The sequence below is a fragment of the Esox lucius genome, chromosome 20 (assembly GCF_011004845.1).
Source record: "Esox lucius isolate fEsoLuc1 chromosome 20, fEsoLuc1.pri, whole genome shotgun sequence".
Classification (NCBI taxonomy): domain Eukaryota; kingdom Metazoa; phylum Chordata; class Actinopteri; order Esociformes; family Esocidae; genus Esox; species Esox lucius.
Window position 1 is genome coordinate 5,213,424 of NC_047588.1, and position 20,105 is coordinate 5,233,528.

General features: G+C 38.4%; 1 protein-coding gene across 1 annotated transcript; it reads left to right on the plus strand.

The window, feature by feature from the left end:
- The first annotated feature begins 1,675 nt into the window (after positions 1-1,675).
- trhra (thyrotropin-releasing hormone receptor a) lies at positions 1,676-14,047 on the plus strand. Its single transcript, XM_010905664.4, has 2 exons — positions 1,676-2,851; positions 11,463-14,047. Exons 1-2 carry the CDS (start codon positions 2,069-2,071, stop codon positions 11,898-11,900), a joined length of 1,221 nt encoding a protein of 406 aa, XP_010903966.1. The 5' UTR covers positions 1,676-2,068; the 3' UTR covers positions 11,901-14,047.
- The last annotated feature ends 6,058 nt before the right edge of the window (positions 14,048-20,105 follow it).

Genomic DNA, 20,105 nt, shown 5'->3' on the forward strand with positions numbered 1-20,105 from the left:
CATAACAACTCTGCAGTAGATGCAGGAGAGAGTCTGGTAGATGCAGGAGAGTGTCTGTTGCCTCACCGTAACAACTCTACAGTAGATGCAGAGAAGTGTTTAGGTCCGGATCTGCAGACACTTTCATTATGCTAGACCAGTCCTCAAACAACTGGCTGCATTGAAGCAGCTGTATTGCGATGCAGTGACTTAGAACACTGCACCACTCGGATGCCTCAGATGCCATCCAATCACTACAGAGTTTATTACGCCATTTAAAATGGAAATTAAGGAAATGTATAGCATCAGCTGTGAAAAACACTTATACACTCAATAGGCAGTTTTTTTAGGTAAACCCATTTTGTACTGTGCTGCACCCCCTTTCCAGGCCACGGGGAAATGTTTTGATCAGGGAGTGCTGACGATGGCTGAGCGCGTGATGGAAGCCAACTGCTCAAAAATAGACAGACGAAGTCTGCCTATCTACATCTGTATTGGGAATGGCCTGTGCCATGTCATCCCAACAACGCTTTGTCAGGTTTAGTAGTGCATTATTATTTTTTTCGCTCCATTATCTGAAAATCCTAGACATAATGTGTGAAAGACATTCTGCGGGTCATTCCCTGCTTAAAGTAGCCAAAGTTACTAGTTTTGCTCAATCCTATATTCAATCAACCAATAATGGAGTGCCTCAATGCCTGTGTGCCCCTTTCATACAGCAAACCACTACAATGTCACTTACTGCCTGTTGGAGCAAAGCATATTTGTAATTGGGCTTGTGTAACTAAGAAATTGTCCAGCAAATGTATGTCAGTGTTTTAATTAGGAATTTTAGGTTGTCAGTCATGGCCGCCAATGAAGGCATTGATGATGAGGAAAGATAATATTGTATTTTGATATTGGATTATATAGTTAATTTAAATGTTAATCAGTAGCATAGCATTCTTCATCCCATTGCTGGTTTGCCTCTGAAGTGAGCAGTGTTAGTCCTGGATGAGCAACAATATTCTGCTGGAAGTAGTGTTGGACAGCCAGTAGGGGGCCCTCTTCTTTCTGGTCTAAAGATAAATGCCTGCAAAGCAGTGAAAGGGACATTGCCCTGCATAGGGTGTTGTCTTTCGGATGTTTTATTAAATGATTACTGCAATTGTAAGAGTAGAAAGAGCAATAGCTCAATTCTGGAAAGAGCAACAGCTAAATATAAAAAAATGTAAATGTCTACCCATTATTAGTAAACCGAAATGCATTGAAAATGAGTGTCTACTGTAAGCTACGTTTTTATTTATTTGTCAGAGATGGTGTACAACCCATTTACCTTCGTTTATACTTAGACCAAGGTCTCTTTTATAGATGAGCTCTATATTACAAAAATAAAATCACATACAAAATGGGAATAAAACATACATTAGGAAATACTATTAAAAAAACGAACAATAAAAAGATAATGTATGAGAAATTTCAAATGTCTTATAGGCACTACAAGATGAAAATGAAAATCACTTTAAATGGCATGTCAAACCAGATAACTAAGGGCTGCATGTTCATCTGCAGCCCTTGTTAGTCTGATTTGTCGATTTGTGTTATTTGAATAGTCAGTTGTAAAACATTTGTGCTCAATACACTGTTCTTATGACAACAACCACAGTTAAAAAAGGGAGCCACATTCGAGACCCTCACTGGCGCTTTATGCGTAAACAGTGGGCACTTCTGTCAGACTGGACCAGCGCACGCCGGCGTTAACACCTCTCGTAACTATCGAACCGTATTGCTTAACGTTTAGCTTTTACTCGTGGCTTGCCAAATTCATCCGTAAAGATAACCAATACATGGAAAAACAGAACTAAAATCTTAACCCGATCTTCGTCTAAAACAATATTTTTTTTTGCTGTATTTGTTTGGACATGACATAGCCTCATGACATGTTTAAGTAAAGGAAAATGCCTTGGTTGGTACATTTTTGGAGAAGTCTTAAGGTGGGAACTTTGTATTTTCAATGTGAAGTCAGTCGGAAATCAATTCCAGAGTGAATTCCAAGTAAAGTTGGCAGTATTTAATCGTCCAAGTCAAGTGTAGGCTTAAGAACCAAATCATGGAGAACGTTACTTCAACAACAGATAACCAGACGCTTGGTGAATGGACAGATTTTAGCATCGAATACAAAGTGGTCAGCATATTTTTTGTGATCCTTATCTGCGGGATTGGAATAGTTGGAAACGTCATGGTGATACTAGTTGTGCTTACAACCAAACACATGCGGACGCCCACCAATTGTTACCTGGTGAGTTTGGCTGTGGCAGACCTGATGGTTCTGACAGCGGCGGGACTGCCAAATATTTCAGAGAGTTTGTATGGAGGCTGGGTGTACGGATACTTTGGGTGCCGTGGCATAACCTATTTCCAGTACTTGGGCATTAACGCGTCCTCGTGCTCCATTACCGCTTTCACAATTGAGCGGTACATAGCCATTTGCCATCCCATAAAAGCGCAGTTCCTGTGCACTTTATCAAGAGCAAAGAAAATAATCGTGGTCGTTTGGGCTTTTACCTCGCTCTACTGCGTGATGTGGTTTTATCTGAGCGACACCAAAGAGTTGGTGTACAACAATATTACCTTGGTCTCCTGCGAATACAAAGTGTCCAGATATCGTTACCTTCCAATATACTTCACTGACTTTGCCTTGTTCTATGTGCTGCCTCTCATGCTGGCCACAGTTCTTTACGGGCTGATCGCAAGAATTCTTTTCCTGAACCCATTGCCGGCAGATCCCAAGGAAAGTAGTTCTAAAAAGTGGAAAAAAGAATCGAGCCAAAGAAATAGGACCATAAGCACCAACAATTCATCGTGTAGCTCAACTGCCCGCTCTCGCAGGCAGGTAAGTGGCCAATGTATTGTTTTAAAATGAATATTTTCTGTGTAAAATGTGTTCACTTTGTTGCTGTCCTTAGGGGGACCAAAAATAGGGTTACTGTTTGGATTAGGTGTAGAATTAAGGTTAGGGAAACGAGTTAACGAAAATAGTAAAAATTTTGCATGGGCACTAATTGATAGAGATTCATTATGTGTTCGTGTGTGTTTGTGAAACCATATTTACTGTGGAATACTTTCAGTACTTACTAGTGTCTTTGGAAAGTACTCAGACCCCTTAACTTCTCTACATTTATTGTGTTATAGACTTCATTTATCATTGACTAAATAAACGTTTATGATCAATCTACCCACAATAATTTTTTTTTGCCAATTTATTGAATATAAAAAACATGTACATTACCATTCAAAAGTTCTGTCACTTGTGGGTTTGGATTCAAAAGCAAATTTTTGTCATTTAAAATAAGATCAAATTGATCAGCAATACACTGTTAAAGTTGTAAATGGCCATTGTAGCTAGTAACACCTAATTTTCAATGGAATATCTAGACATGTATGTAAAGGCCAATGTTCCAAAGTGTTTGCTAATCCAAGTTTATAATTTAAAAAAAGGCTAATTGATCATTAGAAAATTATTTTGTGATTATGTTAGCATAGCTGAAAACTGTTGTAATAATTAAAAAGCAATAACTTGACTTCTTTAGACTAGTTCAGTATCTGGAGCATCTGTGTTTGTGGGTTCGATTACAGACTCAAAATATCCAGAAACAAAGCACTTTCTTCTGAAACTCATCAGTCTATTCTTGTTCTGAGAAATTAAGACTATTTCATGTGAGAAATTGCCAATAATCTGAAGATCTCGTATAATGATGTGTGCTACTCCCTTCACTGAACAGCACAAACTGTCTCTAACCAGAATAGAAAGAGGAGAGGGAGGCCCCGGTGCACAACTGAGCAAGAGGACAAATACATTAGTGTCTAATTTGAGAAACAGGTGCCTCACAGGTCCTCAACTGGCAGCTTCATTAAATAGTACCCGCAAAACACCAACTTCAACGTCAACAGTGAAGAGGTGAATCCAGATACTTTTTGCAACACTGCATATAAGCCCAGCATTAATGGAGAAGGATTAATTGAGCAAAATACAGAGGGGTAATTGAAGAAAAACAGATCCAGAGCAATCAGAACCTCAGACTGGGGGGAGGATTTATCTTTCAGAATGACAAGGATGACCCGAGGCACAGTCAAAACAATAGTGGCTTCGGGAACAAGTCTGAATATCCTTGGGAGGCAGACAATTCCCAGACTTGACCCCACTGAACAGCTCTGGGGAGACTTGAGGATTGCAGTTCTCCGATACCCCCAATCCAATCTGACTGCCCAAATGCAGGTGTGAATAGCTGGTAAAGGCATACTGAAATACTTGTGAAAGACTCAAAGCTTTGATTGATGCTAAATCTAATCAATTATAAATTAAGTCTACAAACCAAAACAGTTTGAAGACAATGAAGAGGTCTGAATACTTTCCAAAGACATTATTTCTGCCATACATTATTTAGAAACGTACCTTCCCAGAATAGACCATATTGTGTACTATACAAGCTGTAGAAAAGAGCAGAAGCTTTGATCCAGGGATGTTGCTAGGTTTGATTTAGGGTGCTTTAGCCTTCCTAAATACAATTTATTTTTGTCAAACGTTCAATCGCATCTTGAACTTCTTACAAATTGTATAGAATCATACAATTCTATACAATCCAATAACTAATTTGGCAGCATGTTCGGTTGAGTTTGATGCTTTGAACATAACTCGCTCATCTAAAGCGAGCTCTCTTCTGTAAACAGTAGTTAACATCTCGCCTACTATCGGCCATCGGCCGGTTTTAGTAGTTGAAGAACTAAATCATAATGTTCAATCTTAAATTCAAAATGTAAATGCACTGGAAAACAACTGTTTATTTTGCTAATAAATATACCCTTTCAGCTAGCCCACCATTTTTTGTGGAAATGCATGGAGGTTCAAATATAATTTTGAGATCTAAAAAGTATTAAAAATATTGAATAATATTAATACTTCCACAGAAATTTCAGAAATGATCATTAATGACATGCTAACTCACATTTGTATGTCACTAATAATCATCATAAACATTGAAGATGTGATCAAATGATTACTCCCTGCAAGAAATGGGGAGAGGGGGGCCCAAATATAATTTTGCTTAGGGCCCCCAAAATGCTAGAGCCAGCACTGCCTGAATGGCTGCATTTGGTAAAATGATGTGACATATCTAGTTGGACGGTCTCTAATGAGTATTTTCCGTCATCAACCTCTGCATTAAAGTGAGGAGAAACCAATAATGAGTAAAAATCTCCACTATAATTCCCTACTGAATTTGCACTGCTATGTAGTGTCCACTTACTAAAATTGCCTATCCAATGTTTCAGCCAAGCAAATATGTTCCATTATGCATTCAATTCATAAATGTAAATTATTTTAATGACTAAAATCATTGTTTAATATGATCTCTGTGGTCTAAATGCTGCTCTTATTGGGTCAGCCAAAGAAACTTTAAGTTGATGGTAGGCCCTTTTCAGTTCAGATGGTAGGCCCTTTTCTTACCGAAAACACCTGTAATTAAATACGCTTTGTCGGACTTAATATAGACACTTATAGTTGTGTAATGGTAAAATCAATAGGTATATTAATACATTTTATCAGCCTGAACATAGACACTTATAGTTGTGTAGTGGTAAAATGAATAGGTATATTAATACATTTTAGCAGGCTGAACATAGACACTTATAGTTGTGTAGTGGTAAAATGAATAGGTATATTAATACATTTTAGCAGGCTGAACATAGACACTTATAGTTGTGTAGTGATAAAATGAATAGGTATATTAATACATTTTGGCTGCCGGTGGTTGTAATTTCAAAAGAATATCTATAGTTTTATTGAATTTCTTTCCACAAAAGATGAGTAGACATTAGTGTAAAATAAAACCGGTTTGGTGAACTATGTTTCCCTGCATTTAACCTGCACAAAAGTCCAAAAATAAAAATGTATTGGAAGTTCCATTAGAGGTTCTTCACAACAAAACTTTTGGTGAAGCCACAATTTTTTTTAGGGTAAAATGTCAGAGTTTTACAAATAGCCCTTAATATATCCTTGAAGAAAACATTTAAATAACCTCAAAAACATGTAAGGGTTTTGTCACAGTTGTAATATCAAGAACCCTAAAATATCCTACAAAAATATTTTCTTAAGTGTATATCACTGATGTACAAATTACATTTAATAACATGTTAAAATCTGTATTCCACACCCTAAAACAATACTTTCAACATCTGCATTAGAGGTGAGACCCTTCTCTCCAATTATTAATGGAGTGTCTTGATGAGCAGACCTTGGCCACATGCATGCTTACTGGCCACACACCCCCACCCGTACGAAGACAAGAGCTGCACTCCAATCACAAAGTTTTTACACACTAAGCCATGTGTATTCTTTTAATAGAATGCCCATCACAACAGGATGCAGTTTTGATTGTCATCTAAAGTGTTGGTTTGAACTCTCAAAAGCTGCCCCTTGGCCCTTGATTAAGCTTGGGGTGAGTGAACAACTTTGATTAATTGCAAAGTTGATATCACACACAATTCAGTGTCAACTGAAGTGTCTGTACTGCTTAAGAGTTTGGAAAAGTCTGCACTTTTACTTTGTTCTTTAGATTTTTATTATGGAATTGTGGATTTGGTTAATATTTCTCACCATAAAAATGTGACTAATATGTTGCTCCACATTCAGTTGCTCTTGACTTAAACAGGTAAGCATATACACATGTTAAATCAGAATGTGGGTGTATCTTTATTTTCTTAATAAACAAATCAACTACTCTCGGTCAGTGGGCCAGGAGAATGGTAGAAAACAAGTACATGCTAATCAAGAACTGGGTTAGCAATACATTAAAGCTGTCTTGTTTAAAGCTTACCAGAGTCCTCTGTAGACCAGGGCCTGGTTAATGTTGTTTAAAGTCATCTTAACGCATTGGGTCTCAACGAATGTACACCAACACCAACACCAACAAAGAACAAATAAATGGTGTACACTCAAATAAATGGTGTATTTTAGTCCCCTTGCTTTAGATATTTATAGACATAATAGTTATCTCTTTTTCATTCTCCATCCATTGCAAAGGATAGTTACATCTCTTATCTTTTAAAGTCCACCAGCAACTTCCTGGCATTGTTTCTGGCCACTGAAAAGGAGAAAATAAATCGCATCAATTAACACTCAATAGACCAATTACCATATGATGCTTGGCATATTTCCAGATTAACAGGTACGCATGGAAACGCAGCTTTTACTTCAATGTATATTTCTTTGAAAACGTGGTTGATTGGTCTACAGGTGTCTGGGACAATTCCTTGAATAGTAAACACCCCTGCATGGAAAATATAGGATAGGCTCTTGTAGCTTTCCCCCTGTGAATATAGAACCATGTTACACTCATTAGAAACAGAACCATGCAAAATCTAAATTCAACATATAATCGCAAACATAACCAGCTATTATTACTAGGTAACCATTTTTATAGTTGATGGAAAAAAAGTTGTCTTTCGTAATCATTAGCTATTACCTTACCCACAGCCAAGAAACACACATTTCTAGGACATTTAGTCTAACGTTAGTTAAGTAAGAATAACATCAAGTACATTTGTAGGTAGGCAAAATCTGCCCTCAATTTCATATGCTATCTATGAAAATAAATAATTTTTTTAATGATGGATTAAGCCAAAAGGAGTGATTCAGGCACTGCTTGGCCATGCAACTGCTTGACTTAAAAACTCTTTAAACCCATTAAACAATTGACAAGTCGACTGAATTGGGTAAGGCCCATTTTCTTGTTTGGTTTATGTTTTATGGACTAAAGTCATCTTAACTCAACTTCCAATTAGGGATGTGCATGACAAATATTTTCACTATCGCCACTCGTGCCAGAAAGAGAGGTACTAAGTACAGTGGGGAGAACAAGTATTTGATACACTGCAGATTTTGCAGGTACACTTCAACTGTGAGAGATGGAATCTAAAACAAAAAATCCAGAAAATCACATTGTATGATTTTTAAATAATGAATTTGCATTTTATTGCATGACAAAAGTATTTGATCACCTACCAACCAGTAAGAATTCCGGCTCTCACAGACCTGTTAGTTTTCTTTAAGAAGCCCTCCTGTTCTCCACTCATTACCTGTATTAACTGCACCTGTTTGAACTCGTTACCTGTATAAAAGACACCTGTCCACACACTCAATCAAACAGACTCCAACCTCTCCACAATGGCCAAGACCAGAGAGCTGTGTTAGGACATCAGGGATAAAATTGTAGACCTGCACAAGGCTGGGATGGGCTACAGGACAATAGGCAAGCAGCTTGGTGAGAAGGTAACAACTGTTGGCGCAATTATTAGAAAATGGAAGTCCAAGATGACGGTCAATCTCCCTCGGTCTGGGGCTCCATGCAAGATCTCACCTTGTGGGGCATCAATGATCATGAGGAAGGTGAGGGATCAGCCCAGAACTACACGGTAGGACCTGGTCAATGATCTGAAGAGAGCTGGGACCACAGTCTCAAAGAAAACCATTAGTAACACCCTACGCCGTCATGGATTCAAATCCTGCAGTGCCCGCAATGTCCCCCTGCTCAACCCAGCGCATGGCCAGGCCCTGTCTGAAGTTTGCCAATGACCATCTGGATGATCCAGAGGAGGATTGGGAGAAGGTAATGTGGTCTGATGAGACAAATGTAGCTTTTTGGTCTAAACTCCACTCGCCGTGTTTGGAGGAAGAAGAAGGATGAGTACAACCCCAAGAACACCATCCCGACCTTGAAGCATGGAGGTGGAAACATCATTCTTTGGGGATGCTTTTCTGCAAAGGGGACAGGACGACTGCATCGTATTGAGGGGAGGATGGATGGGGCCATGTATCGCAAGATCTTGACCAACAACCTCCTTCCCTCTGTAAGAGCATTGAAGATGGGTCGTGGTGGGGTCTTCCAGCATGACAATGACCCGAAACACACAGCCAGGGCAACTAAGGAGTGGCTCCGTAAGAGGCATCTCAAGGTCCTGGAGTGGCCTAGCCTGTCTCCAGACCTGAACCCAATAGAAAATCTTTGGAGGGAGCTGAACATCCATTTTGCCCAGCGACAGCCCAAAACCTGAAGGATCTGGAGAAGGTCTGTATGGAGGAGTGGGCAAAAATCCCTGCTCCAGTGTGTGAAAAAGTATGATCTCTGTAATTGCAAACAAATGTTTCTGTACCAAATATTAAGTTCTGCTTTTCTGATGTATCAAATACTTATGTCATGCAATAAAATGCAAATTAATTACTTAAAAATCATACAATGTTTTAGATTCCGTCACTCACAGTTGAAGAGTACCTATGATAAAAATTACAGACTTCTACATGTTTTGTAAGTGGGAAAACCTGCAAAATCGGGAGTGTATCAAATACTTGTTCTCCCCACTGTATGTACTGTAATATGTTATGCAATAAATTAAAAATGTTAATTAAAAATGCAATTAACAACATCAATAACATTTTAGTATAAACAATAAGCTAGATATAATTTTATTCGGGACATATTCAGATGCAGAAATGCCATAACAGCAGCAAATAACCTAATGCACAGGCCTGTGATATTAATAATTTTTGATAACAAGGGATTTATTTCAAATTATTGTTACAAGCTTTTCCATTAATTACAATTGCAAAACTATAAATGTAGTCAAAAACGTGCATGAAGTAGCGCAGAGATATGAATGGATTGCCTTACATTAGCTAACATCTTTTCTTACATTACCTAATGTTTTCTGTCCATAACACCAAAATACAAAATGTGTTAGACCATCTACCCAGCTATTTCTATATAAAGTCCCTTAAAACTATACTTTCCAAACGTTCCAGTTCCAGTGAAGATAAAATATCCTCTGAAGGAAGCTTAATAGGAATAAATTATATGAAATGAATGAACAAAAACCAAACAAAATGTGGTCGATAAATGCCATCCTTGTCGAAATGTCGACAATTCGACTATTTGTTCTCACCCCTACTTCAAATATGGATCAGGTTCATAGAGGGTAGCTTATCAGAGACTCATGGGAGTGGTGAGAGTGTTTGGATATACAAAGACAAGGATTCTATCTAAGAGGTGCCCAGAAGACCCTGGCATTGAATTACCAAGAGTTGATAGGCATAACAACTTGCTCTATTGAAATACTTTTGATGATGGAGTGCATTGTGAAAGACATCATACATTTTTGTAATTAAAGAAAAATGGAATTCAGCCCACAATACACAGGACATAGGTACAGGAACATCATAAAATATCAGACATTTTTACAGTAGTCGACATAGCTGGACTCTTCTGAGCACATCAGTCTATCCTGTTGGAATATTTCCCTACAAAGATGTAAATTAGAACACTGAACATGGTGTCTTGAGATCCAATGCTATGAGCTGATTGGATGATTTCAGCATTTATTAAACCCCATACTGTGGATGGAATGGCTGCTTTGCAAAATTCTCTGGAGTCCTCTGCCTGATAGCTCAACAACCAAAGCTCCTTTGTATCTCCTGGATTTTTGGACGCTCCCTCTGCTGCCACAGTATATTCAGCAAAACTCAGACAGGCTCTCTAAATGCATTTTTCTTGTTTTTCCCACTAGCTAAGAAGGAACTAGCACGCAAAGTTGTATAAAATGTTATGTCATTTCAGGTTAAAATGCACAAATGGTTGGCTACACAGTCAACAGGCCACTCTGGCAAATTTCCGTTAGGTGTTTTTTATTAACTAGCTTGCCCATTGAGAAGCTGAAGATGTTTTATGTAAAGAAAATATATATATTTAGTTAAACTGATTATTTATGCTCCAATGAAATGTGCACACTGCGAAACCGGGCAGTTACCTTCGCTTGCATAGCATGAGCCTTTTTCTTAACATGGACCAAGCTTGCCTTGGGCTCTTTCTGTCTCAATGGCATGGAGGATGAATCATGGATTTTTTATTTATTTAGCAACACAAGTAAAGATGGCTCTGATACCACACGCATGGAAACAAGTGAAATCCATACCACTTTACAGGATCTGATTTAATTAACTCAAAAGGTCACATTTTGACAATTCTAAAAACCTGGAATCTTCTTCCAGTATTAATGATCTTTGCCCACTGGCACTGTATGATAGAGACACCTCTATACTCAGATCTCACAGTATAAATATCTATTATAGCATCTACAATACGTGCATGTCAGGTTTAATATCAAAACTATCACCTACATTATACTGTATAACATGTAATTGTTTTTACAATTACTTGAATAGCTTGAAATCTTTATTACTTTCCAGGCTCCATTGGTTTAGTCTAACAGATGCTGTTTGTCAGTCTCTTCAGTCTGGTCAGAATATGAATGGCCAACAGGCGCTCAGTGACTCATTTCATCCACTATACTTTTCATTTCATAGCAGGAACAGAACAATCTTGCACACAGTGAAGGCAAAATGTATTTAAAAAATGTTTTAATGATAAAGCTTGTGATTATCTTCCATGTGTTGTCAGGTGACTAAGATGTTAGCTGTGGTGGTTGTGCTCTTCGCCCTCCTCTGGATGCCATACCGGACACTGGTGGTGGTCAACTCCTTCCTGGAAAAAGCGTACCTGGACTTTTGGTTCGTGCTTTTCTGCCGGATCTGTGTCTACCTGAACAGTGCTGTCAACCCTATCATCTACAATGCCATGTCTCAGAAGTTCCGGACATCCTTCAAGAAGTTGTGTCGTTGCGGCCCGCAGCAAATGGAAAAGCCGGCAGCCTACAGCGTGGTTCTGACCTACAGCGTAATCAAGGACATGTCCAATGGGGAGAGCCCCGATCACTTCACTACCGAGATTGACGAGTTGGGCACATCCACACCTGCTGACCGCATTCTACCGAGCACTATGAGGATGTCCTTCGAGGACCCCTCTCTGTCAGGCAGGGTTGCCCTTAGCACTCCGTGATGTACATCTCAATTTACTCAGGCAGCAGCATACTTTAGAATCTATTCTGGAATGAAAATTGTTTGCAGAGAAACTGATATAATATTTGAGCGGTACGAGACAAACGTTATGGAAAAGGCATTGCTGAAAAAGGGATTGAGGTAGCCGTTGTGTAACAAAGCACCTGATGATAGACATTGTTTACTTAAGTCGTAAACATTGTTTGGCACATTTGCAAGCTAATGTATTGCTTTCGCATACAGAACAACAGTTGCAATCTTTGTAGAAAGAAAATAGATTAATCGCTTGTATCTTATCTATTTGGATGATAGGAAACAATGACATTCTGAGAAATCGTACGTCTTCATGGCGTATACGGAAATGTATTATAATGATTAGTAGGGTTGTGCAGCGCCAGAGCGTTATCCTCTATATTGCTGTGAGATCGGAACTCCTGAGTTTTCAAGTGAACACAGCTTCAGAGAGTGAAGATTTTCTACAAGGGAAAAAGAACAAGTGAAATGATGTTATCACTCTGGTCATCTAAAAAGGCTGCAGGTGCTCTCTCTTTCTCTGTTCATGTTTCTTTCTCTCTGAGTCTGTGTGCGTGTGACAAGCTCATGCAACGGGAGGGAGTCAAACCCTCCATGTTGTTTGTTCCATCCTGCTAAACCAGCATGTCTTAACACAGCGCTGGCAGAATTGGATCCCTGACCACATTTCAGAGGCAGAAAATGAAAGAGGAGCCGCACCAAATATCACTACTTACTTTTAAATGAAACTTGCCTGTCAGGAGATGCAGATGTCATGAGAAAAGGTCTTTAAAGGTTATAGATAATGAGATGATTTGCGACACCCCTGATCTTTTATTCCTTTCATTGCTAACTACCATATGACGTTAAACCTGTTTAGAGTAACCTTACTGATTAAAAGGTTCAGTTCGATACAGAATATTGTGGCTGGTCTAGCTTCTAACAATGTAGCATGGCTAAACATCATGTGGTTCCACCTGGAATTAACTACTGCTCATTTGATTTTAGATCACTGAAATTGCCATTCACTATAACACATGCAGTAGCTACTTTTCCTGGGGTACACATGATACATGAGAGAGTACAGAACAGTTATTGACAAGACAAAGTACAGTTAAATATATTAACATCAAACTGTGGTGAGGATTGGGTCAAAACTGTTGGTGGTCCATAGAGAGAAGATTATCTGATGACCTGGGTGGTTACTGGTTGTCTTCAGGGCCTGAGGCCAGCAACATCTGAGACTGATTGCAGGATTTGTCCCTGATGGATCACCCCAAGCACATTTCGCAAGGCAAGATTACAGGACTCATCAGTGTCAAAGGTTTGTACCTGGGAGATTTGAGGGAGACTAGTAAGTCATGAAACATTCATGATGAATGGGCACATGGTAAAAAAAAAAAACTATAAATATGAAAAATAATAATAATTAAAAAATGATATATATATATATATATATATATATGAAAATACCATTGAACAGTGCAACATTGTTTCCTTACTAATTCTGATGAAACTCCATCCCTGTTCATTTTCTATTATGTAAAAATGCTTGAAATTGATTGTGCAGTGCCATGTGAAATTGATGTTCCTCAATGTGTTGCAGATCCTTACTTTTGTACTGTTTCAATTGTGTCTTGCCATGGTAGTTATTTTGTAATAACATTGTTTTGTTGTTTGTTTCAATCAATGTTTTTTCTATGGAATATTCACTTGTGGCGCTACGCTTTTTGACAACACTAAAGGACAAGTATGTGAAATAAAAATGTCTCCCTTAGGCACTTCCATCTATTATACTGTGCCTTGGTGTTGGCTATAAAAGTTTCTTTGAGAATACAAGAGGTACAATTCATTTTAGCCTGTTAGCCAGTTTGTGGCATGAACCCTGTGAAACGTGTTGCTGTTGTGTGAGTTCAAAAAGGAAAACAAGACATCTGCGTACAGTTGACCTTCAGTCAGAGAAATGTTCTGTAGCCTGTAGGTGGTTCTCTGCATTGTAACAACTGATCTCGTCGTTAAGATGGTTTGTGTTTTATATTGTTATTTGTCTACAATAAATTGGTAATTGATCATGTACTCTGTCATGTATTGATAGGAGGGCACCAGTACAAGCAGTGGTTCAATAAATTCAACAAGTTCATCACAAAACCGGTGCGTAATTGTGTTTAGTGAAGTCCATAACGCATATTACATATAACAAACTGTTGCATGTAACATCTATAGAGCATGGCCAAGACATTTTCAGACTACGTAGTAAAGATACTTTTTACCATTTACTGCAGGTCTGAAAGAAATAACTGCTTTGCTTTATTCCAGCACTATTTCTACATATATCTTAAGACAAAGATTGCTAACAAAAAGAATAAGTCAACATAATGATAAGCTAAATTAGGAATGGTTAGTTTGAATACAGAATGCTCATTGGCTGAAAGTAATGGTGTGATTTCACAACTTTTTACTGTCTAATTGGGTTGATAATTGGTTCATAGTGGGCAATAATTTTTTTTCGGGTTTTGCAGTATATTGCCAGTATGCCATGGCTAAGTGCTGTATCCAAGCACTCTGTGATGCAACGTCCCTAAGAACAGCTTTTAGCAATGGTATATTGGCTATATACCAAATTTCCTTCAGCCTTACTGTATTGCTTAAATATATAATAATGAGGCAGGCTATTTATGTGTGTGCAAGTGTGCATACAATTATTAGGCAAATCGTATTCCTCAAGATGTATTTTATTGTTGAACAAACACAATGCTCTCAGTCAATCCAAAATATAATTGAACCTCAAACCTGAAAGTGTAACATAGGAAAAATTTGTTTTGATCTTTCTCAGGGGAATACATAAGTGTGCACAATTATTAAGCAACAATTAGCATTCAGAATTAAAATTACAAAAATAATGTCTCCAACTGATTAGTTTATTCTAAATTTTTGGAGTAAGTGCAACAAATAAGTAACACAAAATGAAAATTAAATAATATTTCTGGCCTTTCAAATACAGTGGGGAGAACAAATATTTGATACATTGTGGATTTTGCAGGTTTTCCTACTTACAAAGCATGTAGAGGTCTGTAATCTTTTATCATAGGTACACTTCAACTGTGAGAGATGGAATCTAAAATCCAGAAAAAAAAGAAAAAAAAATCCAGGAAATCACATTGTATGATTTTTTAATAATGAATTTGCATTTTAATTTTGCATGTAAAATGCAAAATTAATTATGTAAAATTATGTAAAATGCAAATTAATACAATGTGATTTTCTGTATTTTTGTTTTGGATTCCGTCACTCACAGTTGAAGAGTACCTATGATAAAAATTACAGACTTCTACATGCTTTGTAAGTGGGAAAACCTGCAAAATCGGCAGTGTATCAAAAACTTGTTCTCCCCACTGTACAGGTGCTGATCATAAATCATCGAAAAGTTGATTTATTTTAGTAATTCCACTCAAAAAGTGAAACTTGTTTTTTATATTCCTTCATTACACACAGACTGATATATTTCAAATGTTTATTTATTTTAATTGTGATGATTATAACTGACAACTAAAGAAAATCCCAAATTCAGTATCTCCGAAAATTAAGAATATTAAAAAAAGATTTTTTGAAATGTTGGCCAACTGAAAACTATGAACATGAAAAGTATGAGCATGTACAGCACTCAATACTTAGTTGGGGCTCTTTTTGCCTGAATTACTGCAGCAATGCGGCGTGGCATGGAGTCGATCAGTCTGTGGCACTGCTCAGGTGTTATGAGAGCCCAGGTTGCTCTGATAGTGGCCTTCAGCTCTTCTGCATTGTTGGGTCTGGCGTATCGCATCTTCCTCTTCACAATACCCCATAGATTTTCTATAGGGTTAAGGTCAGGCGAGTTTGCTGGCCAATTAAGAACAGGGATACCATGGTCCTTAAACCAGGTACTGGTAGCTTTGGCACTGTGTGCAGGTGCCAAGTCCTGTTGGAAAATGAAATCTGCATCTCCATTAAGTTGGTCAGCAGCAGGAAGCATGAAGTGCTCTAAAACTTCCTGGTAGACAGCTGCGTTGACCTTGGACCTCAGAAAACACAGTGGACCAACACCAGCAGAAGACATGGCACCCCAAACCATCACTGACTGTGGAAACTTTACACTGGACTTCAAGCAACGTGGATACCATGCCTCTCCTCTCTTCCTCCAGACTCTGGGACCTTGATTTCCAAAGGAAATGCAAAATTTACTTTAATCAGAGAACATAACTCAGCAGCAGTCCAGTCCTTTTTGTCTTAAGCCCAGGCGAAACGCTTCTGACGCTGTGTCTTGTTCAAGAGTGGCTTGACACAAGGAATGCGACAGCTGAAACCCATGTCTTGCATACGTCTGTGCGTGGTGGTTCTTGAAGCACTGACTCCAGCTGCAGTCCACTCTTTGTGAATCTCCCCCACATTATTGAATGGGTTTTGTTTCATAATCCTCTCCAGGGTGCGGCTATCCCTATTGCTTGTACACTTTTCTACCACATCTTTTCCTTCCTTTCGCCTCTCTATTAATGTGCTTGGACACAGAGCTCTGTGAACAGCCAGCCTCTTTAGCTATTTAGCTATATTTGTGTCTTGCCCTCCTTGTGCAAGGTGTCAATGGTCGTCTTTTGGACAGCTGTTAAGTCAGCAGTCTTCCCCATGATTGTGTTGCCTACAGAACTAGACTGAGAGACCATTTAAAGGCCTTTGCAGGTGTTTTGGGTTAATTAGCTGATTAGAGTGTGGCACCAGGTGTCTTCAACATTGAACCTTTTAACAATATTCAAATTTTCTGAGATACTGAATTTGGGGTTTTCATTAGTTGTCAGTTATAATCATCAAAATTAAAAGAAATAAACACTTGAAATATATCAGTCTGTGTGGAATTACTGAAATAAATCAACTTTTTGATGATATTATAATTTTATGACCAGCACCTGTATATTCAGTGACTGATATAGCCACCATTTTCATTAACTGCCATGAGCCTTCCACCCATGCAGTCTGTCAGTTTCTTAAACTGTTCACGATCAACTTTAGTTGAAGCAGCAACCACAGCTTTCCCTGACTGTTTTCCCTGACTGTTTTCCCTGACTGTAAATCTCATGTTTGAGAAGGGTACACAAGTTCTCAATAGGATTTAAGTCAGGTAAGGAAGGGGGCCAGGTCATTATTCGGACATCTTTGAGGCCCTTGCTCGCTAGCTAAGCAATGGAGTACTTGGATGCAAGTGATGGAGGCATTGTCCTGCATAAAGAATATGGCTTTCTTGAATGCTCAGGACTTCTTCCTGTACTACTGCTTGAAGAAAGAATCTTCCAGAAACTGGCAGCAGGTATGTGAGTTGAGAATTTAGGACTTTTCAGCAGGTACGTGAGTTGAGAATTTAGGACTTTTCAGTGTCAGTGAAATCTCTTTTTTGGCCCATTTTACCTGAGGTCATGAAGCTGCCTAATAATTAAGCACACCTTGATATAAGGTGTTATTAACTGTTCCCACACCCTCCCTCATTACACAAATACATATCACCCGAAATTTCTTTCAATCCAATGAGCATTCAAGTTTATATTGTTTGGAGTTGGAAAATGTGCATAGAAATAATAATAAGATCAGAATACTCACTTGCCTAATAATTGTGCATGCAGTGTATGTGGTACACAAGTTGAAAAGTAAAAACTAGTCTATGTGCTGTGGGGCTAGGGTCTGTCTCCATCCTCAGTTTCTCTGGTGGATTAGTCTATGGGCTGGGGGGCTAGTGTCAGTTGGTCCTGTCCGGTAACATATATGTTCTGTTGGATTTAAGGTGATTCCCCTCCATTTCTTGCTCTCTTTTCTTTATCCTTCTTTCTCTCACTCACTCCAGGATGACCTGAACCCTACAACCATGCCTCAGGACTAATTCGCCTGATGACACCTAGCTGTCCCAGTCAAAAATCCACTTGGTTGGGTTGCTGATTTAGATTATGCTTGACAACTCCTGCTGGGTCTGCCCGCAGCCCACCTGGTCACATGGCTATTTTTAACTCATCTTTTGTAACACTCGCCGATGAAAAGCCAACTGACATTTACATTTACACCAAAGGAGTAGATCATATTTTACCTGCTGGTTACCTGAACATTTGAGTATCATGATCCTCGATTAGACATCGAAAGGTTGTGTACTCTTAAAATACCACACAACAAAACCAGAAAAGTATTGCTCACCCGAGCCTGGCTCCTCTCTAGGTTTCTTCCTAGCTTGCTGCTTTTCTAGGGATGTCCTAGCCATTTTGCATCAACATCCTATTGCTTCTTCTGAAAGGTTTTAGGCTGGGTAACGACTAGCCGTGTGTCCTACAGAGTTGAACACATTTATGCTCACCACATCAAGCAATCTACAACCTGTTAACTGTAAACTAAATGGTTACAGTATACATCTAAATAAAGGCATGTACTGGAAATCTGAAAATGTGTTCATTAACTTAACATTAATGTATACAATATATGTATATACTTTCATGAACTTTGCATATGCTTTGTGTTTTCTGGCTCTATAGATTGACTAGCACCAGAACACCTAGTAAAGTCTGGTTATATGTTAATAAAGGTGATTCTGATGCTGGGTATCTCTACAATATTACACACATTGGAACAATTACACAGCTTTTAATTGCTTTAAAGTTGTGTAATTGTATAGCCTAATGAATTGTAGGTAGATCCATGGTTATTATGTTGTCTTACTATGAAGTAATTTTTTGTCATATAGAACATTATCAAAAGATAACAGAAGTATTGTATGCATTAAAACATCTGGATTACACATTTTGGACATTTATTTTGTTGTAATATAAAAATGGCTGTATGAAATGCATTTGTTTCTTTGATTGTTATAATAGCAAACTGCTCCATGGCTCTAACTGTTAAGAGATACACCTTATACCGCTACACCACTTGGAAGCTCTATTCATATCCTTCAAACGCACACACACACACCTACTTGACCAAAGACATGCATACACATTCAGTCAAAGGTGCTTTAAAGTTTTTCAGGGATGAATGTGTGTTTAGCCTGTTAACAGCTTCAAAGGGGTCCCAATTACATTCCTGTTGAGAAGGAATTTAGATTTTCTTGATTTTCCCACTTTATATTTTAAGTACACATACACTTTATGTTTTACTATCCTTGTGAGGACCCCATAATTATCATGAAAAAACTAATTTTCCCTAATCCCAGAAACTGACAAATATAAAATGAACCTTTTGTACTAAACCTAACTGTTTATACCTAACCTTAATCCATATCCCTTGCCCTTACACACAACTCTAACCTAACCCTAACATCAATAACTTAAACTTTGTCTAAACCTAACCAATAATGCCTAAGCCTAAAAATAACTCCAGTTCTAACACTAATCCCAATTGTAAATTGGACACAGACAAGTACATACACACACACACACACACACACTCCTACACACACACACCTGTCCTCCTCTGATAAGAGTTCTGTAAATAACCTGTGCAAGACCTATGCATATAACAATGTTGTCAGTTCTCTTTTCTCAATGAAACAACTGTATCATTTCCGCCCATACTGTGTGGACAACATTTCCTGTGGCAAACAGGTGGCTTTTGTACTATAGGATCTATGATGAGAAGCCCTAAACAAATACACCTTTTTGAATAAATAAACACTATACATTTTTTGATTATTTGCAAAATTGCTTATCAATCAACACACGCTCATATCTGCGTACACTTTTATAGACGCTTTTAAAAACTGCCACCCGACATTGTGTTCCTTCAGTTTCTCTCACCACTATCTCACCCCCATCTCACCCCCTCTCCTCCTTTTACAAGGGAGGGTTGAACGAATGGAGCCTGCGAGAAGCTGTGGAGCGTAACACAATGACACTAACCTTAACTAACATGGTCTATCCAGGGAGAGACACATTGATCTGGTATAAGGCTCCGGGCCTCTGTGGGGTGAGAATTAGATGTTGAACTGCACTGAAGTTGCCGGGAGGAGGGGCAAGAGAGAAGAGAGGATGAAGGCAGAAAGGCAGGTGGTCTGCATGGTAGTTCAGATGTCCCTGATGCTTTTTACCCACACCCATGACTGCATCTGTCCTCTGGCAGTGTGAGGTAGAAACGCTGTGTACATAGGCTTATTTCAGGATGAGGAGCTTCATAGAATAACATTGCTGTCTGGTTATAA